This window comes from Centroberyx gerrardi, chromosome 7, assembly GCF_048128805.1.
Source record: "Centroberyx gerrardi isolate f3 chromosome 7, fCenGer3.hap1.cur.20231027, whole genome shotgun sequence".
Classification (NCBI taxonomy): domain Eukaryota; kingdom Metazoa; phylum Chordata; class Actinopteri; order Beryciformes; family Berycidae; genus Centroberyx; species Centroberyx gerrardi.
Window position 1 is genome coordinate 6,482,467 of NC_136003.1, and position 20,765 is coordinate 6,503,231.

Genomic DNA, 20,765 nt, shown 5'->3' on the forward strand with positions numbered 1-20,765 from the left:
ACACCGCAGGGAAGAGACAACAAGGAGTTCTTGCTTCAACAGTGTTTGAACGGAACTTCTACCTTCGTCCCGCTGTATTACTACTATTTTGCATTCCGGACTTGATAAACTCAACATTTTCTACTTGAACACTACTGACAAAGCCAACGTGAAGCTCTATTTTTGTACCGTTTTGATAACAAAAACCTAAAAAACGCCAGCCAAAATGGAGTCCCAGGTCCGTCAGAACTACCACCGCGACTGCGAGGCCGCTATCAACCGGATGGTCAACATGGAGCTGTTTGCTTCCTACACCTACACTTCAATGGTAAGAAAAATAACATTTTAAAACGAATGGCGCGAGCGCATACGCACAACTTTAGTGCATCCAAAAGTTGACCGAATGATTGGCTGTAAATTAACGTTAGCATTAAATAAGGAAAACAACAGAAATAACTTGTTTATATCTATCTTTTCCTGAATAATCTCCTTATTCGTTACAATTCATTACAAATAGTACTTGAAAAGGAGCAGTTAAGGGAAGTAACGTATCCTGTTGTTTATCGCTGACTGGCAGGTTGCCAGATAGGGAGTGGACTAACCTCCACCCGCAGCCACACTAAAATGCTGTGTCATGCTTAGGCTGGTTGTTATTCCCTTCATCGTCTTCTAACGCCAATGCTCGACGAAGTGTATAACGGCTAGACTGGCTAAAGTCATGACTCATGTTTCTGACCGCTGACTCGCTTCTTAACTACTATTTGTGTCGCAGCTGCCTCGTTTTGCCAAATAATGATGGGTAATGTCTCCCTAATCACTGTGTTTATCCTCTCCCTTCCTCTCTCTCTCAGGCCTTCTATTTCTCCCGGGACGACGTGGCCCTTCCCGGCTTCTCCCATTTCTTCAAGGAGAACAGCCACGAGGAGAGGGAGCACGCTGAGAAGCTGCTGTCCTTCCAGAACAACAGGGGAGGACGCATCTTCCTCCAGGACATCAAGGTCAGTGTGGACTGCAGGACGAGACAGTGTCTAGTAAAGATGATTACCACCATTTGCCACCATCTTGAAAGCATGCACCTGTTCTATAGGACTAATGGCATAAGACCATTTCTAAATTGATGGTCTCTGCTTTTAAATAAGGGGTTGAGGGAACATGTTATGTCTTATCAACCCCTGACTGTCCAGCAGAGATATGAGGTTGTGGTATGTCAGTTAGACTTGCTGCTTTGACTCTCTCTGACCCATTCCATTGTCTTTAAAATCCTATAACTTGGCTCCTACTGCTTTGTTCAATGACTAGACCTAGTGTAAATTGAATCGTATTCCCTTAAAAGCGTAGAGTATTCAAAGAGTATTCAGCCCAGTATAATTTTAATGTTCTTCCTTTTGTAGAAACCAGAGCTTGACGAGTGGGGAAGCGGACTGGAGGCCATGCAGCGCGCCCTGCAGCTGGAGAAGAACGTCAACCAGGCTCTGCTGGATCTGCACAAGCTGGCCTCCGACCACACAGACCCTCATGTAAGTATCTGAAGAGTCCCATTAACACGAATGCTATGAGTTGAGTTTGAGAGAAGGAAAACATTACCTGAAATTCATCATTGGACATCTTAAAAATGAGAGGGTCCAGTCTTGGTGTTGTCATTTTGTCTGCAATGACATAATTTTGCATAATTTTAACAAGTGTCTAGATAGTCTTCAGCATTTTCAGTCTCAGTGTCTCTCCTCTTCCACGTTCACACATGCAAATTCATACTAGTCTTTGAAGATTACTGGTAACTTTCTAAACCTTGAGTTTCCCATGCACTCAGGAGTTCATGCCAGTACAGACTAATGATGAATTTACTCAACTGCTCTTTCTCTCATTCGCTCAGTCTTTACCAAACCAATCATAACGGACTGTTTCTCTGTCCTCAGCTGTGCGACTTCCTGGAGACCCACTACCTGAACGAGCAGGTGGAGGCCATCAAGAAGCTGGGCGACTACATCAGCAACCTGGCCCGCATGGACGCCCACACCAACAAGATGGCAGAGTACCTGTTTGACAAGCACACCCTGGGGGGCAAGAGCTAAACGCCCCAAAGGCCTAGGAACCAAGCGTTCACCCAGGGCTTTAACTCCGCCCCCGCCTGTGTCTTCAGCCATTCATTCACTGAGCGTCTCTATATGCGATCTGCTTAACCGTGCCGTGAATGTTCAGGCATTGTCACCGTTGTGGATGTTTTTATCAGGTTATGGCGCTTTGCTCTCAATCACCTAAGTCTCCTCTTGTGTCATATTTTGAACAAAGAGGTTGTGACTAAATGTTTCTGCTCTGTTCTTAATCTGAATAAACGTTTTGAGCTGGAGTCTTGTGTCTGTCTGCGTCTCTGACAAGCAGTTTCACTTGCTGACACTACTTTAGTAACATGCCTTTCAATAAAAAGTCATATTAAATGAGTATACAAGTGAGCCTGTAAATCTTGTTGACTGGAGTATATTCTTACAGCTGTTACATAACCATTACAATTGTCATTCCCTATCCTGGAATGCAAAGCAAAAAGGGAATAGATGGGAAATGGGACAATCAGTAACTACCGCAATACCCAACATCTTAATCGTTGACTGGAAGGTGTCTTATCTATCAACCCAGTCTACAGAACCAGAGTCTTTTCCTTCTCTAACCACAAGATGGCGACATTTCTAATCACATAACTCTGTCCTGTGCTCCTCTGTGGACTATAAAGACCAAGAGGAGAAGGGATATTCATCTTGCTTGCACAGTTTTTCACTTGCACGTGCTAGATTTTCTTTGCAGATTGAAAGGAGTGTAGAAACCTGTTCTGTGACCTGTTCAGCGTTACCCTTTGTTCAATCTGTGCAAGCCACCTGGGAGGAGTGGCCTTACAATGTATCTTATATTTAACAGCTTAAAGTTCTAGTATGATTATGGTTGTAGACATAGGCTATTTTAAGCCTGTTAGGTCATGAAGTATAACTACATTATTACACAGGCCTACAACGGGTCAATTAACTGTCAATGACTAACATTGTTTAATGATACTTTTATCCAAACTGTGATATCTTCATTTTTATTTATTTATTTTTTGCAACATCACTGCTGTGGTGTTTTTGCACTACACTACCCAGAGATCACCTGTCAATCAAAAAGTTCTTCTATTTATTCCAAACAAAGCGCTGTTGGTGCTGCCAGAAATGTAAAACGCATCACTCCGTTTTCCCCAAGAAACACCTAAAAACTCCTTGTACCCAACACAGCAAATGTAAAAGGTTTCATGAACTGGTTGAGTCTTTATTACGTTATAACAATCAGCCATAGAAAACAGCAAAAAGGACAAATAAGACCCTACAAGTCAGGAAGTGACAGGTTTCCAGGTGATTGACAGCTCCGGCCGGTCTGCTGTTGTCCACGCTGCAGTGAAGCGTCGCTGTCCAGGGTGCTGAACACTTGCAAAGCGGCTTAACTGTTGAAACGTTGAAACTCACAAGAGTCACTTTACACACCAGAAAGCGACTTGTATATAAAATGAACAAGCTGCAGGCCCCACGACCATGTGATTTACACCATGAATCAAAACTTTCAGCTGCCTTATTTTGCCTTGTTTCAAGATACTGATACCTAAAAAAAAATAAATCCTGAAACAAGTGTACCTACACTGGAAAATAATGGAATTGTCTCACCCCACTTTTCACTTGTTCTAAGAAAAATCCGATTTTAATACTGAGTTTGAGACTAAATAGCTTGTAAAGACGGACATTTTTTGCAGCGTAGGTGGACAGTAGTTGGCATAGAGGGATGCTAGGGGAGATTAACAGAGAGGGGGAGGGAGAGAGAGCGAGAGAGAGAGAGAGAGAGAGAGAGAGAGAGAGAGAGAGGGGGGGGGGGGGGGGGGGGGAGGGCTTGCGCGCAACTACTTCTCTCCAGCCGTTGTGGATGTGTCCAGAATACCTTTGGATACAAAAAAAAAATACTAATAAAGGACACAGAACCCATAAGGACAGAGACTAAACAGGGTGAGTTGTGTTGCTGCTTTGCTGTTTTCTAATGTTTATTCTCTTTAAAGTTGCCTTTGTCTTTCTCCAGGTAGAATTTAATCTTAAACCTTGCCGGCAAATCCGTCCAGGAGCGGCCATTGCGCACTGTGAAAGTCACAGACGGAGAGAAAATAGTGGTAATTTAATGTCTCCCTTACTTAGAAGCTGAATATTTGTGTAAAAACCATTCTGCATCTTTGAATGAATGCACTTTATTGAGAAAGCTTATGCACTTAAGCTTTGCTTTTACGCACAATGGTGAAGTGCGTTTCCAAAGTTGACTACGATTAGTTTAAGTGGATTAGTAATGCACTTCTATTTGCAGCATCTCTGTTCACGTGAATCACCTGCAAAACAACTTCATAACACTAATGTATAGGCTACCTCTGTATATTAGATTTCTATTGGACTTTTATATATCTATCTGTAGGCAAACTCTCTGCCTTCTGTTGCTTTTCCTGGCAGCTGTAGTTTAACCAGCATGAAATATTTGGATTTTTATCCAAATATAAGATCCCGGTCTCACCTTTTGGAAGAACTATAGTGATGATATAATGCATTTTAGACGGATACTATACAAATATCATAGCAGCTCAAAGGATTATACCACAGAAAATCCGACAGTAACACCATAGGAGATAATTAAAAACGATAAGGTCACTATAAACTCACTATTGAGGACCACAGAAACAGTATAAATTATCATAGGAATATTATAGAAATAGTAGCGGTGATACCATAGGAGGTAAAAATACAATAAAGCACGATAAAGTCACTATTGAGTACCATAGACACACGAAAGTCACTATAGGAGTATTATAGGAATATTGACCTAGATTAATGCTTGAATATTCTAATTGGCTACACTCACTCCATTATCTAAAAATAAAATAAAATGTGTAATCTCTTATTTGAATGAATACCGATTAATTAACGATTCGATTGTAATGATTTGATCGTTATCGTTATAGGCTACTCTAAAGTTGATTTTTCAAGCTGCCTATAAAATGTCAAAGTTATTGGTGTGGCGTGTGCATGTAAATACTCAGTGGGTTCAGCTCAGGGTTATAAGCTTTTAGCCTCGCAAAATCCCACTGCCGGCTGTTCACCTACAATCTGTCTGAAGCAGCCAGGGGAGAGAGCCTGTACATGGAAAAACACTGCAAGGCCCAACTGCAATGTCTGCCTGAAATATAATAAGTGACATGACACCTTATATGCATATATGTTCAGATATATGATGATTCATTTCAATGTTGATCACATATGTGCACATATGAGTAAATGTATTTGATACATATATTTGAGGAATGTGTTTACTGTTCTACTAATACTATATTGTCACAAGAATATATGTAAATGTAGTCCTTAATTAATATGTTTATCAAAGTAATATATTTCATAATATGCATATACATGTAAAAATATTACAAATGGCCAGAATTAAATTTTTGGTGAGGTATTTTAAAATATATGGCAGTATATTTCCACTTGGGCACACAAAGTTCGATGATTGGGATGAAAGTCTCACAACATTTTCATATAAATATGTCCATTTTGCTACTCTTTATCAATAATTGTATAATTAATAGCTATATTCAGTTCATGAAAGCTTCTAAACAGCTGGTGTCTGGTAGCTCTTTCCTGAGAAAAATCCTCTGGCTCACAGGAAGAGATGCATAATGAGACATTTAGTATGAGCAAACTCAAAACTCAAACTTCATCAACAGTAAGTCCTAACCTTGCTAAGCTTGAAACGCATTGCACATAGCTGCATGTATTATAGAAGCCTATGTGTTCGTCTTTTGCTGGTTTTATGCACTTTTGTTTATTTGCGCTTATTCAGCTGGAATGAATGTTTACCTTTCGCATCTAAGCTGCTTCCAATCTCTTTATTTATTTAATTTATTGACTTATATGCCAAAATAAAAAAAATAAAAAAACAAGAATCTCACAATTACCACTTTAAACATTTGATTGTTACTTTCTGTATCTTTATCAAGGGAAACCCACTCAAAACAATACAATGTACAATTAAAAAAAAAAAACATTGTCCGAGAAGGAAGTTCTTTTTCTTACTTCCACATACAGAGTAAATCCTGTTGCTGACAGCAGTAATGAGAATTCACATCAAGTTTAGTGGTTTTACCCATAGAGAAACATGCACTCTTAACTGTATTTCTATAGTTCAGCTCCAGTCACAATTTCTTCCACTGAGGCAAGGACTCAGACCTTTTTATCTGAGAATTTAGGGAGTTTCTCTGTGATTAATGATCTTTACTGGTTTCTTACAATGAGGAATAAGAAGGCTATGAGGCCAATAAAGTTACTTGTGTAAACCAGGCACACAACTAATTGAAATATTTCAGATGCAGGAGGTGAGGAAGGCGAATGCTGTTTCTTTACTGAGTTGATGCCTTAAGTCTCTAAACTCAGCAGTAAAAGAACCAGGGATTTATCTCCACTGTAATTAGATGGCTTCAATTGCACATTACTGGATGTAGCCTCTTGTGTCTGTAGAAAAGCAGTGTATTCTGCACTGATGAATCTCTTTTTATATGATTTTTTCCACTGTACCGACCTATTCACTCCCTCCCAGGTCTACCAAAGGACCACATTTTTCTCAACTGAATTGAATTGAGGATCAAGGAAAACCTTCTATGTTCACTTTTTGTCCCATTACAACTCATGCGTTGGTGGCGTTGGTTCCAATACAATGACTGTCACACAGTTCATTGTTCATAATGTGTGTGTTGTTTTGACATCCCTCCTTAATACGTAGGACTTTGTTCTTCCCCTTGCTCACACAAAAGGCCCTTGTCTTGTTCTGACTGGCAGGAGGTTTTCTGCTGACAAGACTTCTATCGACTTGTTCTCTGTGACATCAGTTGTTGATCACTTTGCATTTGTTAGCGCTTATCTATATCTATCAACATGTATCATTACAGTGGAATATTACATTTCCAGACCCTTCTCAGCAAAGGCACATGACCCTGAAACTGTTGGAAACAACGTCAACATGGGAAGTATTTTCCAACCTCCAAACCTTCCAACCTCTAAAATCAAATCCAAGGCTGTAATAAATAGGAAAGCTATTGTTCTATAAATTGGCTGTTAATTAGTTAAAGTGTGGACTGGGTCCTTGCATTGAAACAATTTGATGTTACTGATGTTGGTTGAAACGTCTGCTGCTACCTGCATCGTTTTGTGAAATTGGAACCTATTTGTCTTTCTGATATCGGCTCAATATCGGTTTCCAAAGCGGTTTTATTATATATTTTTTACCTTGCCATAATACCATATTGTGAAAATGTTGTGCTTGTTTGGGTTGACGTTGAACTTTCCCACCACCTGCCTTTTGCCATCCATCATTTTTGAGCCGCTAGAGAGACAATTTAACTCCCTGGAACTAAAGCTTTGCTTACTGGATGGAATTGCATATTTCCCTGGAAACACTGACTTATTGAACACTGTGTGTGTCTTTTGGGTGGTGTGACACAGTACAACTGGCCAGTGAAAGACAAGACAATGGGCGAGGCAAAATATGACATCACTTCCTGTGAGGTGAAAAGCACTTCCTACTTCTCCACTTCTCCAAGCTGCTCCCAGAACTTGTTTTCTCGTTTTATAATGAATCCTTCCAGGGTTTCATACAGTTCCTGTGGGATTATTGGAAACAAAAATGGATCTTCTGCAAAACTATAGCAATTGGCTTTATTTTCTCTTTATTAGTTTGTGATAAAACTGTGATCATTTGTGAAAGCTTTGGCCACTGTCTTTGTCATGATAGAGAATGTCACTGATAGAGACATTGATACCAAGTTACCCAGAATTTCTGAATAGATTTATAGTATCCCTTCTAGGGATGGGACGATATATTGAAATTCAATATATTGCGATACAATAATGTGACAATACGTATTGTGGGGTAGAAAAATGAATGGTGATATTAGCTCCATGTTATTCTGCTGTAGTAATCACAAATGAGATGCTTGACCATCACAATTTCACAAACTCTGCATCCAAATTATATTATTGTCACTTTGTAATGACATTTTTAAATTGTTGTTTACATTCTAGCAAGCCAATGCCATCGCTAGAAAGATTTGTGGCTCAGAATCAACCTCACCACAAATTCTTCCAACAGAATCTCATTCATCCAATTTCTAGTTTCTCAACTTATGGGAGAGTAGCAACATTTTTTCATCAACCTGGGATCTCTAATTCCTCATTTGGGTCCCAGGCTGACCAAGTGTCAGACCCTCTAATGTAATGTTTTGGGAGCGCTCCCGCCTAAATCTGCCGCGGCCCAGAAAGCAAATCATAGTTCTGTGGTCGTCATCTCTGGACTCTAAAATGTCATTATGCAATGTGCAGAGTTCTGGCAGAAACAGCAGAATAACACGCTTAGACAGATATATAGGACCTTTTATTAATTATCAGTCTGTCAATGTCATCCACCTTTGATATGATGGAGGTTCCTCCCTGACCACAGCTGTAGAAAAACACTCTGTAACCTGCAATGAAATTCTATTTTCTTTGCATTTGATTTATTTATTTAATTAATTGTGTACCTATGTTTCTTGTACATTAATTCTTCATTTAAAGGCAGTAATGTGTCCCAGAGTTTCCCCTCCATAGGTGTTGGGGGTCACTCTGTTACCCCTAAAAGAATTTCATCAGTCTGGGTTTCAGTGGAGAGTTTTAGTGTCCCATGATGGAATAAATGCTGCTTCAGAGGCTTTTCCAACCTGATAAGAATACAATTCTGGCGGAAACACTGAATACTTGTAATCTCTGGGTATGAAAATGATCAAATTTAATGATATTGAATACCAGCACAAAATACGATTTCAACCAAAAAATTTCAGTATCAGCCTTAAAAAAATTGGTAAAATCCTGGAGGGTAAACCCACCTTAACTCAGTTTACACACCTTTTTATTTGCAGAAATACAGTTTACCACCTTTTTAGGCTGATATAACTCTTTATGACAGAATATATATCATAGTATAAGTATTACATTGATGTAAGTTATATAAGGACAGGTGGTTTGAAGGGGGGGAAGCATAAATTCATGCTTTTCTGAAATCTGAATGGATTTTTGTTTGATGATGATGATCACCAAATGGAGGTTATAGTTTATCTGTCTTTTTATTTACCACTACATATATTTTCAGCATCACTGGCTGTATTGATGGTATTAAGTTAAGTGTTAATAATCTAATCAATGTGTGCAATATGAATTACGTCCAATAACTTCTGATAAGAAGACAGAGAATTTCAAATGAGTTCACGTTATTACTGAACATTTCCAGCATTTCGGAAATTAGAATTATTTTGCATGCATTGTCTGTTTTGAATGACTTGCCATAGCGTTTTAAGGCATTTCAGTCAGACATTCATTCTGAATGAGAGAGAGAGAGATAGAGAGAGAGAGAAAGAGAGAGAGGGAGAGAGAGTCAATATTCACCATATGCTAGCAGTAGTTTCACGATCAGAGGAGAGCTTCTGATCTGACATTTTTAATCAGCAAGATTTCTCTGTAGGCCTGTGTGTGTGTGTGTGTGTGTGTAGGTGTGTGTGTGCGTGTGTGTGTGTGTGTGTGTGTGTGTGTGTGTGTGTGTGTGTGTGTGTGCGTGTGTGTGTGTGTGGTGGGGGGGCATGTGTGTAGCTGCGGAGGAGCTTAACTTCAATCAGCTGAAAAGAGTGACAGGTCACGCTAGCTGCTGACCCCTGCCAACACACACACACACACACACACACACACACACACTGACCTTGCCTAGTGATGTCAGAAGCCTATTAACCAGCGGGAGTATAAACACTTCAACATGGCCACTGACCCACAGCATGTCTGATCTCTCTCTCTCTCTCTCTCTCTATCTATCTATCTACAAACACACACAAACACACACACACAAAATGAGGTCTGCCTCTGTAATCCTCAGCTAGCCACCTAAATCAGATCTCGTTATGGAAATATGATGTGTGTGTGTGTGTGTGTGTGTGTGTGTGTGTGTGCGTGTGTGTGGGGGAGTTTGTCTCCATTTCAGCTGATACCAAAGAGGGTTAATGACGGACAGGAAGAGAGAGAGAGAGGAGAATGATGGAAGGGAGAGATGAGCAGCAGGAGAAGAGGCAAGGGATTGAAGGAGGGAGAAAAGAGAGAAAAGAGGGAGGGGTGGGAGGGAGGAGAAAGGGGCGGAGCCACCGGAGAGGCGAGCTGTCCTTCATTTGGTTAAGCCGGGGGATTTTTGGATTACCTTTGGCAATTAATCTTGTTACGTCGCCGCACTGAGTGACAGAGCGACGGCCCATGTGGGTGGAGTGTGTGTGTGTGTGTGTGTGTGTGTGTGTGTGTGTGTGATAGGTTGAACTGAACTTGCAAGGTCCAGAAGTCCTAAAAAGAATGTCATGATTACCAGAAACTGACCATCTACATTCAGTTTATCCACCTTTCACTCTGACTTATACCTGAATGGGGTAAATTCATAGTGTAACTCATAGTCAATAGTATCAAACTGATGTAAGTTATATGAAAATAGGGTCTGGAAATTGAAAAAAAAAATCAGAAATTAATGCTTTTCTGAAAATATATTTGATATTTTCCATAATGGTGGTTGCTTGCCTTATGATGACGAATGAAAGCAAATGAAAGAACGGTAGAATCTAAATGTATGAATGTTTGTATGTGTGTGTGCGTGTGTGTGTGTGTGTGTGTCCACTGGCGTGGCTGTCACAGTCAGGAGGATTATTATGCACAGACAGAGTGAGACAGTTTTTACTCTTTCATGACATGCCATCAAACACAGGAATGAGGGACGGAGGGAGGTGGAGAGGAAGGAGGGAGAGGAGGAGGAAGAGCAGAGAATGAGGATGTGGAGGAAAGAGGGATGAACATAGGAGAGAGAGGGCAAGTGGAGGAGGGAGGGAAGGCGGGAGGGAAAGAAGAGAGGATGCAGGGAGGGAGGATGGATGAGAGAAGAGGAGAAAGTAAGTGTTTTCCATATTCCCTGTAAAAAGCAGTCCTGCCTTTATGTAAAACAGAAACATTGTACAATAATCCAAATAATTTACAAAGATGGAAGTACACCTTTACTTTCTTACACTTTGTTTTAAAAAGCATATCAAAAAATGGTTCACACATAAAAATAGAATGTAGCCAATTTTCAATACATTTAAAAACTCTCTTACCTTTGAGGCATCTAGGACATTTTTATGTGTTATGATTTTTTAGGACTTTTCATATTGCATCACATGGTCTCAAGCAGGCAAGAAAACCATGAAACCATTAGAATCACTTTATAAACAAGCACTCAAAATCTATGACGGAAAACCACGGCATTATTCATTCAGTCATATTTTCTCTAAGCATATGTTAAACTTTGAGAATTTCATGTTACATGCAATTCGTTTGCATAAACTTTCAAATTTTCTCATGTAAAGTAAATCTATGGATTATGTGTAACCAGACGTGTATGTATTAATTTTATGTATCCTGTGTGTGTGTGTGTGTATGTTGTGTGGGTGGTTGGAATTAGTTATGTTGTAATTGTATGTTTTTAATTGTGTATTTTATTGTTTCTTTTCTACTATGTCTTCTATGTCTACCTGTCCAGAGACTACGGATGGAAATTAGCTATTAGCTAAATCTGGTACAACACATCATCTCAATAATAATAAAGTAACAGAAGTTACATTTACTCCCATTGCTGTAATTGAGTGTATTGTTCTACTTTTATCTACTATCTATCTATTTATTACTTTTGCATCAGAATCTGGCTAATGCTAAAGAGCATCTGCATCAAACCTGCACAAGAATGTATAGGAAATGTTAAGCACACTAACTGTAACACTGGATGCTCAAAGTTATCCATGATAGTAGTTAACATTAGTCCAAAAAAAAATTCAACCAGCCACAGTTTGGTTTTGCCTATGTTTTCTAGCTAGTTTGCTAACTTTGCTAGCTAGTTGGGTAGCTAATAGCACAAGAAAAATCAACATAACTTTGAATAATGGAGCATTTTCAAAAAAAATGTACATCACAGATCGCATAATGACATGGATTACAGTCTTATTTTTACATTGCTCAACATAGTCAAGAACATGAGCAACATAACATATTGAATCAGTCCTCACATCCTTTTTGAATTGCGTGGGAAAGATTATGTAACAATGTCTGTTTTAACTAACGTTTATGCTGAGTAGCCTACATTTTACACAAGCAGCTTTTACTTTTACTTGGTAATAATATAATAGAAGTTACATTTACTCTCATTGCTGTAATTATGTACTTTTATCTACTTTTATGTACTCTTTCCATTACCTTTGCATCAGAATCTGGCTAATCCTAAAGAGCATCTGCATCAAACCTGCATACGCATGTAGAGGAAATGTTAAGCACACTAACTGTAACACTGGATGCTCAAAGTTATCCATGATAGTAGTTAACATTGGCCAAAAAAGCCATTCAACCAGCCAAAGTTTGGTTTTGCCTAGTTATGTTTTCTAGATATAGTTTGCTAACTTTGCTGGCTAGTTTTTTAATTATTTTTTCCATCACAGACCGAATAATGACATGTATTTCAAAGTCTTATTTTTACACTGCTCAACAGAGTCAAGAACACGAGCCACATCACATATTAAACTTGGTCCTCTCATCCTTTTTGCATTGCATGGGAAAGATCATATGTAGCAACGTCTGTTTTTCTCAAGTCTAACTTTTACACTGAGTAGGCTACCATTTACATGAGCAGCTTTTACGTTTACCAATGTGGATTTTTACACCAGTAATTTTACTTCTACTTACGTAAAACATTAGTAAAGTAGCAGCACTTCTACTTGAAAAAGATAGTTTTGTATTCTTTCCACCCCTGATAATTCATAGGCTACGAGAGGAGATGCTTCAAACTAAAGCGTGAATGGGATGGTGACAGATTGAGGGAGGAGAGCGAAGCAAGCGGGGGAGGAAAAACAGATTACAGTCAGATGAAAGGTCAAACAGGAAGGTGAAAGAAAGAAAAAAAAAGGTGAAATGGAGGGAGAAGCGAGTGAGAAGGGATGAAAATTTGATGAAACATTTCAGAGAGAAAGAAACAAATATTTTTACAAAGCGTATGAGTGAGAAATAGAATGACAGAGACAATACAGGGACAGATGTTAAGGCAGAGGTTAACTGCTGGCCTCTTTCATGTAGAGAAAGAGACAGGGAAAGACAGAGACAGACAGCAACAGACAGAGAAAACAGACAAACAGAGAGAGAGATGGACAGACACATTATAATCCATTAAGTCTCTTTAAGCAAAGCTCAGAGCGCAGGGCTCCAACAACAGCACTTCACCAAACAGTGAACACACTTTATAGATGTGCTGTAAACCCTGTAAAAATGTTAAAACTGGTTTAGTCTCTACCCACAATTGCAGGATAATTCCGGTTATTTTCAATCTTTTCAAAGTTTTCCTAGTTTTCGCCATCATGACGACTAATTGTGCTCAAAATGTCATCACTTATTTCACTGTAGAGCTCGACGTAGCTTCAGTTTTCCAGGAGTGCTGCTGTCCAACACCCAGAGGGCCAACACAATCTCCAGCAGTTGAACCCAATAAGCGACTGGGTTAAAGACCCCATGAAACGGCATCTTTACTTCCTTGATTTGATGTATTTCCTGTTGAAACAGGATATTGGGGCGGAACACAGGGAGGGATCATTCAAAAGTCTAAACCAATGGAATGTCAGTTCAGGAGAGAGAGGCAGTTTGATTTGATGGGAGGGTGGAGGGGCGGGATTATTCAAAAATCTGTGAAGGTTTTATTTTTTGGAATTTTGGATTGGATGTACACCTGAGTTCACCATTAAAGATATTCTGTTTTCCAGGAAGTAAAAGTAATGGGAGTTCATTTCATGGGAACTTTAATAATAATAAGCGATAAGCAGCTGCAATATAGAGGAGCGTCCCATCCCCACTAATTGACACCCTATAGATTCCCCCATAGATGAAATTCTGACTAAAAAACATGGTTGCTAAGTGAAACATAAGTAAGGGAGAGCCTTTATTGGGGCTCTGTTAAATAAAAAAATGTTAAGTCATGGAATATTGAGTTGCTGGGGAATATTGAAATGCCTGTTTAATAGCCTAGAGTGTACACAAAGGGCTCTAAATCTTTTATTTTCAAGACCAAGATAACATTTTGAGTAAAAACTGGTTCATCTTACCCCACTCTCCCCTACTGGTATGAGAGGTCATTTTCATTAACTCATTAATATTTAAACAAACTAATCTATTTACACTTCAATCACTTTAAATTATGCGGCCATGGGTGTGTTTTTATTGTGTATTTTACAACAGCTTCAGTGTGAATCAGCCAATCAGAAGTGAGGACTGGATCTATCTATTTTATGATGTTTTATATGTTATGCTATGGTACCACGTGGAAAGCTGGATCGCTGACCGTTTGCCATCTCCTCCCCCGTGTTTTCCAGAACAGCCATGCGATTGGTCAGCTTGGCGGGGGCGCGGCTCCGCAGGGCGGCCGAGGAGGAGGAGGAGGAGGAGAGAGAGCCCCCTCCCCATCACATCCCCCCCTCCCACCACTCCAACCACCAGTTCAACCACATGAAGAACAAGTTCTTCAACGAGGTCACACACCTGCCAAGTGAGTACACGCACACGCACACGCACACGCACACGCACACGCACACACACACGCACACGCACACACGTACACAAAAATGACAGAAAATGAATTATCACTTTGATAATCGATTAATAGTTTTAGTCATTTATCATTTATTTAAAAATACCAAACATTTGCTGGTTACAGCTGCAGAAATGCTAAGATTTTCTGCTTTTCTCTGTTTCATATGATTATAAAATTAATACTTTGGGGTTTTATTGGCTGCCGGTCAGACTAAGTAAGACATTATAAGAATCACTTTGGGCTCTGGTTCTGGGCCATTTGTCATACATGACATTTTATTGAAAAATCAATCGATAGATTAATCAATAATGAAAATAATTTAGTTGCAGCCCTACACACATACATTATATGTACAAAAACACACATGTACACAAAATACATACATACAGACATGTGCACACACACCTATGCACATGTGATGTAGATGTGAACATGCACACATTCCCAATTGCACAAATACACACAGTTGCGTACATAGGCATGCATGCATGCATACAAACACGTATGTATGCAAAGACAGGCAGCCAGCCATATAACCACACACACACACACACACACACACACCAACAAGTATCAATCTGTGATCCATTTTTATCAATTATATCCCCACATCCTGAAATGAATATATCATGATATCATATCATCATCTCATCTGTTTCACCATATGCAACTTTCATTTGTTTATTCTGTTCTCTCTCATCTCTTCATGTGACTTCTCTGCTCTTCAAGATCATAAACTCAGAAGTAAGTCCATCTCTTGTACCATTTGGTTTGTGCTGTTTTGAGCCTTTATTTACCCAGAGGAGGGTTTTTCTGAGCACACATGCCCCTTTCCAGCACCGCCATGCTTCACACTCATTACTTGCATGAATTCACACTGGGAGCTGCCCAGTAAAACCACAGTCTTCTGCTGGTGGCCACTGAGCAGCTCCACCGGAGCAGTTGAGGTTTAAATTCCTTGAGCAAATAAACGTGAATACTATCCTCTTTGCAGCTGTTGTGAAGAGGATAGTATTAATACAGTAGATGTTTCTGGGAGACACATCCTTCACAGACTTGAACACTATTTGTTTTGACTCCATATTGTCTTCACATTGTCTTTTTACCAGAGTAAAAATGCTCATAGTTGTAAATACTTTCTACACAAATTAAACTAAACTAAACGAAATGTCTCTCTCTAACAGAAATGAAACCCTTTCCTCTAGCACGTTACGTCTAGCCTCTGGTGAATAGTGAAACTTGTATCTCCAAAATGTCAACTTTTCAGGAACTAGGAAAAACAACCATGTTTTAAGCTTGATGACAGTGTGTTTTTTTGACATTTTCCAATGGGTTTTGAAAGAGGTCTATTTTCTCAGCTCACAGAAGAATGTGTAATCCTTTGCAAGCTTTTAAAAGTATCTTACTAACTTACTAACTACTAAGGAGACTAATGATCTTCACCATTTTATGTGCCCTTCTTTGAGATTTTAAGCTTGTAATTTTTTCTCATCGATTTGGACTGTATATTTTTGTCTGTTGTGATGTTTTTACGGTTTGTAGTCTGTGTTTATGTGAGAAATTGTTTTATGTGAAATCTGGAAGAAGAGATATTGTGTCTCACCTTCCTGGCTAGGTAAAGGAGAAATAAATCAAAAATAAAACTGATGCGAAAACATGAAAATCACCAAAATTGGAGTTAGGATGTTTTCACAGGATTACATGATATGCTGACGATATGCTTCTTAGTGAATGCTCTTCTCCAAAGTACCTTACAGTACATTTTTTGCAAGTTCGGGTCACCTCAGTAGGAATCAAACCCCTCACCCAGCTAACGTCAGCACCCAGTCTCAATGCTCTTCTCCATTGACGTACACAGGACCAACCTTTGTCTCTCTCCTCTCTCTCTCCTTTCCCCCAGTGCCCATGTGGGCCGTGGGTGCCATCGTGTTCGTGGTCCTCGCCCTGGTCGGCTGCCTGAGCTTCTGCGTCTACAAGAAGTGCATCAACAAGACCAAGAAGCCCAAGAAGGTCCGGGAGAGGAAGGGAGGACGAGGGCGCAGGAAGAAGGAGGAGGGAGAGGAGGGAGAGACCAAGGTGAGGAAGGATGGGAAGATGGGAGGGAGGGAAGAGGGAAAAACGCTGACCTGTCAGCAAAAACGATAAAGAATAAAGTCGATATTGGGTTGTAAAAACGAAATTGAACCTTTCCAGGCTTTCTATTCATTGCAATATATCTTGGCGTGGTGAGATTAAAGTCACACTTTTTCTGCCTTTTTAACTCATTCTATCTATCATACCATATACCTATTTGACATAAAAATTCAAAAAGCTATGAGCTGAATCACATTGTCTGTTACCTGCTAACCATGCTGTGTGTCTTCCAGGAAGGAGAGCCAGGGAAGGAGGAGGAAGAAAAGGAGTACTTTGGCAAACTGGAGTACTCACTGGACTATAACTTCACTGATAACCAGGTACACACACACACGCACACACACACACATACACACATACAAACACAACTTTGAAAGCATGCACACCAATACCTCACCTCACCTCTGACACACACTCTTAGAGATGGGACGATATATCGAAATTCAATATATCACGATACAAAAATGTGACGATACGTATCGTGGGGCAGAAAAATGAATCGTGATATTAGCAACATTTTATTCTTTTATTCTGCACAGTCAGACTTTGTTGTCGTTTAACTTTTATTTATTACATCATATCGTGGTTGTATCGAATCATGAACCCCGTATTGCGTATTGAATCGTATCTCGTCCCATCCTTACTCATAACAGTCTTCATAGTTTCATAACAGCTAAACCTATCTCCCCTTCTCCTCCCCCCTCCCTCTAGCTGATAGTCGGCATCCTCCAGGCTCAGGACCTGGCAGCGATGGACCTGGGCGGGACGTCAGACCCCTACGTCAAAGTCTACATGCTGCCGGACAAGAAGAAGAAGTTTGAGACCAAAGTCCAGCGCAAGAACCTCTGCCCCGTCTTCAACGAGACCTTCATCTTTAAGGTCTGTATATCAGTCTGTAGAGGTCTTTCAACCAAAGACTTGCATTACCTATTATTATTACTATCATTTTTAGCTTTTGTAGTGCATTGTCAAACATTTATGCAAGAGCAGGAGTCACTTTTGCACAAAATGCTTAATATTTTCAGTCCTATGATGCATTTGGGGAAATCCAGTCTGACTCAATAAATTATTAGTGACTATGTGAGGCTTGCAATGGCCAGGGATGTATTTTTTCAGTATTTTTCAGTTCTTGTTTTAAACATTTAAGCATTACCTTCCAACATTATTAGTTGTATTAATTTTAACACATTTGCTTACAAAATAGCAACAGTTTTGATGGTATGATGACTTACGTTTTTTAAATATTGAACATCAGGTACGTTTTTTTCCCCCCAAAATGTATCTACAGCACCTTGGAGTGAAACCTTTTTACCATTGAGATTTTAACAATAAATTGTCTCCCTCTCTCTCTCTCTCTCTCTCTCTCTCTCTCTCTCCAGATCCCATTCAATGACTTGGCCGGTCAAACTCTGGTGCTGCAGGTCTTTGACTTTGACCGTTTCGGTAAACACGACGTGATCGGCGACCTCAAGATCCCCATGAACAGCATCGACCTGGCACAGCCGATACACGAATGGAAGGATCTGGTGGGAGGAGAGAAAGAGGAGGTGAGTGACTTTCGTCTGCACCAAAAAGGGAGAAGAAGTAGAAGTAGGAAGTAGAGTAAGTAAAGGAGAGGAGAAATTAAGTAGTGGGTTGAGGTTGACGTAGGTTCTTCTTGAGTATTGCAGTTGTCTTCTGTTATTCAGAGTATCTGTATTAAAGCTGGTGTGTGTGTGTGTGTGTGTGTGTGTGTGTGTGTGTGTGTGTGTGTGTGTGTGTGTGTGTTGTCCCTGACAGCAAGAGAAGCTGGGTGATGTCTGCATCTCCCTACGTTACGTCCCCACGGCTGGTAAGCTAACCGTTAACATCATGGAGGCCAAGAACCTGAAGAAGATGGACGTCGGAGGACTGTCAGGTGAGCATAACACACACACACACACACACACACACACCGTTGAACCTGCAAATGGCAAGCTTACAGTTATCCCTTCTGACTCTTCTGATTGTCCGTCCCTGTCTTTTTCTCCTTTTCTGTTGGTCTGTTTAATGCAATCTCTCTCTCGCTCTCTCTTTCTGTCTCTCAGATCCCTTCGTCAAGGTGGTGCTGCAGCACAATGGGAAGCGCCTGAAGAAGAAGAAGACGTCAGTCAAGCAAAACACTCTGAATCCGTACTTCAACGAGAGCTTCAGCTTCGAGATCCCCTTCTCCCAGATCCAGGTATGGAAACTCCTTAGTCTGTGGACTGGGTTATTATTTTTATTCTTTACAGCCTTTATTTGTCCATGGAAAAGAGTGAGTAAGCTCGCTCTATTCTACATTCATACAGTTATACACATTCCCATATGGGAGCTGCCCAATGCAACTACAGTCTAAGTGATTTAAATTTTCACTACAGTATGTATTGACTGATTTAGTGCCACTTTGTGTTTTTCTTTTTTGCTTATAGTTTTTTATCATGTACAGTGTCCTTGGGTGTTTTAAAAGGCGCTTATAAATTAAATGTATTATTATTAAGAAGTCAAAGAAGAGAGAATGGAGAGTGCTTGGATTATTTGTTTTTTTTGTGTGTGGAGGCATTTGTTGAATGTGGGCCACATGTGAAACGTTTGAGTTCTGAGCTTAATCTCAGAATTCTGAGATTAAAGTCTGCATTCTGGGAATAAAGTCAGGATTCTGAGATTCTGAGAATAAAGTCGGAATATCTGAGAAAAAAGTCAGAATTCTGATATTAAAAGTCAGAATTCTGACTTTTAATCTCATAACTCAAATAATTTTTTTCACATGTGGCCTCTTCCACCCTTTTTGGTTTGGGGTTGTTGCTTACAATGAAAAAAAGAAAAGAAAAGAGTTCTAAGGCCCTTTTCAAGCAAAAAATATGGTAGTTGTTGAGGTAGGGGAGAGAATTACACCCATTCATTTTCCCCATCCAGTTTTTCCCCAGCCAGTTGTGGGATTGGAACCATCCAGCAGAGTTTTGTCTAATGGTGGCTTCTCTTCCTCTCTCTCTCTCTCTCTCTCTCTCTCTCTCTCTCTCTCTCTCTCTCTCTCTCTCTCTCTCTCTCTCTCTCTCTCTCCCCCCCCCTCCCCCCCCCACGCAGAAAGTCCAGCTGCTGATCACCGTGTACGACTACGACAAGCTGGGCAGCAACGACGCCATCGGCAAGTGCTGGATCGGCTTCGGCGCCTCGGGCATCGGCCTGCGCCACTGGTCGGACATGCTGGCCAATCCCCGGCGCCCGGTGGCCCAGTGGCACACGCTGCAGCCGGAGGAGGAGGTGGACGCCGCCCTGAAAGCCCCCATCCGCTAAACACACACACACACACACACATACATCTGCACATCATCTGCATACAACTTTAAGTAACGCATAATGTGCTTCACTTTCAAGCCAGCACTCATTTTGTAATTGTTTGAAATGATGGAATGAAACTCTTTATATGTATACAGAAAATGTGTACTGCATATGGTATTGAATGCATACCATAGGCATACATACAAGCTACACATACACATTGGGTAAACTTGCATGAACACACACAAACACATACACACACAAGCACACACAGGAGCATACACACGATGGAGGCAAATGCATGTATTTGCGCATTTGCACCTGCATACACATACATTCAAATGCGTTCACACATGTACATGCTTACTGACATACCAGCGAACTATCTGACTCGCATATTAATACATTTAGATCTAAGATGAGTGTCTACAATATTAGGACCACCTTCATTTTATCCGTCGCACAATCCATGCCTCAATTGTCTCGAAGCTGAAAAATCTTTTTTCGACCGATAACCAGTTTCCTCTCTTCTTCATGCCTTCATGCATTTTAAACATCAAAATATCATTGTCAAATTAATTGTGATACTTCGGTATAATTACTGTAAACAAATGAGACCATGGTGGAGACGATTGGACGCCTCTATC

General features: G+C 40.2%; 2 protein-coding genes across 2 annotated transcripts; both read left to right on the plus strand.

Moving 5' to 3' along the window:
• LOC139909111 (ferritin, middle subunit) lies at positions 1-2,323 on the plus strand. The gene is made up of 4 exons (XM_071896062.1): positions 1-307; positions 831-977; positions 1,371-1,496; positions 1,893-2,323. Exons 1-4 carry the CDS (start codon positions 206-208, stop codon positions 2,046-2,048), a joined length of 531 nt encoding a protein of 176 aa, XP_071752163.1. The 5' UTR covers positions 1-205; the 3' UTR covers positions 2,049-2,323.
• Positions 2,324-3,899: 1,576 nt separating this feature from the next.
• syt5a (synaptotagmin Va) lies at positions 3,900-20,133 on the plus strand. Its single transcript, XM_078284708.1, has 10 exons — positions 3,900-3,989; positions 14,492-14,664; positions 15,439-15,453; positions 16,610-16,785; positions 17,076-17,162; positions 17,554-17,721; positions 18,222-18,389; positions 18,622-18,739; positions 18,909-19,042; positions 19,924-20,133. Exons 2-10 carry the CDS (start codon positions 14,499-14,501, stop codon positions 20,131-20,133), a joined length of 1,242 nt encoding a protein of 413 aa, XP_078140834.1. The 5' UTR covers positions 3,900-3,989; positions 14,492-14,498.
• The last annotated feature ends 632 nt before the right edge of the window (positions 20,134-20,765 follow it).